Source organism: Aplysia californica, unplaced genomic scaffold (genome assembly GCF_000002075.1).
Source record: "Aplysia californica isolate F4 #8 unplaced genomic scaffold, AplCal3.0 scaffold00146, whole genome shotgun sequence".
In the NCBI taxonomy this organism is placed as follows: domain Eukaryota; kingdom Metazoa; phylum Mollusca; class Gastropoda; order Aplysiida; family Aplysiidae; genus Aplysia; species Aplysia californica.
In genome coordinates, this window is record NW_004797416.1 from 499,343 (window position 1) to 501,842 (window position 2,500).

Genomic DNA, 2,500 nt, shown 5'->3' on the forward strand with positions numbered 1-2,500 from the left:
GGGGGAGAAGCATTATAAAATGTCGGGAACAGATAAAAGGAAATTGTTGGTGATAGCCCTCAGCCACGCAGCTTTCCAAGCTACCACTCCCGACTGCCTGTCATCTATTGCTAATTCATGGATGACATCAGAATTAGACATTCTGAGAGACTTTTCTTTGATTCGTTAAACAAATATGTTTTAACTTCTTTGAGCGTAGCTGATTACTTGACCAATCTTTAATCCTGTAGAGGCCTATCTAGTGTTTTACAGCCTTCACGCATGTTGCGCATCATAGGCCTGACTCAACCTTACGTAAGCAGTGAAAAATTGTTCCCGCATCCTATCCAGACATTGGGGATTGCCTTGTTAGTGAGACCACTTCCTAAGCCTTTGGCATATTGTGGTAGGGTGGCCAGTTCCTTTCCATGCCATCTTTACTTCCCCTACTCGAAGTCAGGTACCCATTACTGCTGGGTGGGAAGGAGGGGGTGAAAAAAATCAGTGTCCGAACCGAGGCTCGAACCTGGACTTTCTGCTTCAGAAACGAGCGCACTCACCGCTCCGCCACCGCACCCTCTATGTATGCAGTAACCAATCAAAAAAACCATTTCAGTCCCCCAACCCGCCACCCCTAACATATCATTCGACGTTTCCTAGACCTATGCATCTGTGGAAAATTGGGTGGGAAAACGCTGTCCATCCCTCTCTTTGTTCTGCCTGTGGGGCAGTCTCACCAAACATTCGGTAGTCTAAACTTGTTTTCGCGGGCCAAAACGTACGTTTAGAAGATGTGACCGTGCATTTGTAAGTCTAAAATAGTTAAAAAAACCCATTTCATTTGACGAAAGCATGAGTTTGAGCGGAGCGTGCGTGTTTAGGCGGAGACTACTGTACTTTCTTTCAGTCTCAGATCTTGTAGAGGGACTGAAAGCTGTACCTTGAGGTTATTTTCTGTGTGCTTATTTGGAAGTTGATTTTTTACAAAATCAAACAATTTTTTAAATCTGTATTATTATCTGTAATCAGAGCACACAGTATTATATCAAGCATGTTTAAAGAAAGTCTGGTCTTTTCCTCTTATTTTTTATCAAGTATCTTAAGCCTTATTGCTTGGATGTTGTGTATCCCTCCCAGTCCAGGTTTGCCTTGAAAAGCAGGAATGGAAGTCAGCCTGCTTATATATAACGATCTAAACTGAGTTGATGGAGATGACAAACACCTACATTACAAAAAACAAACAAAAAAATCTTTTGGTTGCTAACCACTAAGTGTCTTGATGTTTCCGAGCTGAGGCTTTGATTTAGGTAGGGAATTTCATACCCTTATCTTTAATGTCATTGTGATTGTCTGAGTCAGAGTGTTCTTTACGGTTTTCATGTACACCTTTTGGGGTTCTTTTGATTTTTGCTAGACAAAAAAGATTTTAATAATAGCAGAAATCAATGTTTTCATTTTACAAGAATTATGTTTGTGTATCAAAGTTTGTAAGAAAAACTAAGATCATGGTCTATAATATGTAAATTTTCTGGAATCGCTTACATTAAAAAGTTATACCATGCAATACACAAAATAGTTTTCCAAGTCAAAAATGGGCTAGACATTACATGACGATCAGTATTCAAAGTATCATGTAACCTTTGGCATTGCAAAAAATACAGTTAAAGTGAGCCCTCCTGGATCTCATAGATATAACAGAAAGTGCTTCTGTACAGCCATTCAAAGTCACTATGGACCACATTTACAGTTTAAAGGTGTTAAAATGTGAATGAAGGACTGTGTGGCTATTGCAATGAACGTGAGCAGCACTAAATATTTTCCTATTTCTGTAAAACTACAGGAGCAAACAGAGTTGAGTGCTTTTCTTGAGGCAGGAGCAGTACATAAGTGTGATAAGAACACATTAACAATATAAATACTCACTTTTGATGGGGATTATAAGTTGAGGAATAACAGGCAGGATTTTAGATCCTCCATGTTCTAGCATGTCATGTACACCTTGTCGGGCAAAAAATTCATAAGGGTGCTCGGTTTCACACAGACCATCGAAGAACAATGGGAGGTAATGGTGGTAATCTAGTTTCTCAATCTCCACCTGTTGAGAGATGTCATAACAATGCGATTACTGCAGGGTGATGCACAAAAATGTTATTATATTTAAAAAGACAAACATTGTTATCCATTATTTTTAACTGAAACCTTTTAATAAACAAAACCCCAATATGTGTATCTTATGTACAAAACCTCACAACTCTCATATAACGAGATTTTTTTAGAAGGGTACAGGGAACAGTGGGGAGCAGCTGTCTTGTACTCAAGAAAGATGAACAGCAAACATTAACATATTTTGTTTTCTTTGCTTTTTTCTTTTCTTCAAGTATATAGATGTTAAAGGCATAAAAAATCTAAAGACAAACCCAATGTAAGGAACATTGTTTTGAGGATTTGGCATTTACAAGCCCAACTGTTTACAAAATCTGAGTGAGGTTACTATCGTCTCAGTGTTAGCCAAAAGAACTAC

The 2,500-nt window shown here is 38.5% G+C and overlaps 1 protein-coding gene across 1 annotated transcript in view; it reads right to left on the bottom strand.

Annotated features, from left to right (window-relative positions):
• Positions 1–2,500, bottom strand: part of LOC101846646 (parkin coregulated gene protein homolog) — a 9,091-nt gene that overhangs the window by 3,499 nt on the left and 3,092 nt on the right. The window contains exon 3 of the mRNA XM_005097094.3: positions 1,903–2,074. Within this exon, the coding sequence (XP_005097151.2) occupies positions 1,903–2,074 (172 nt within the window). The remainder of the gene's footprint in view (positions 1–1,902; positions 2,075–2,500) is intronic.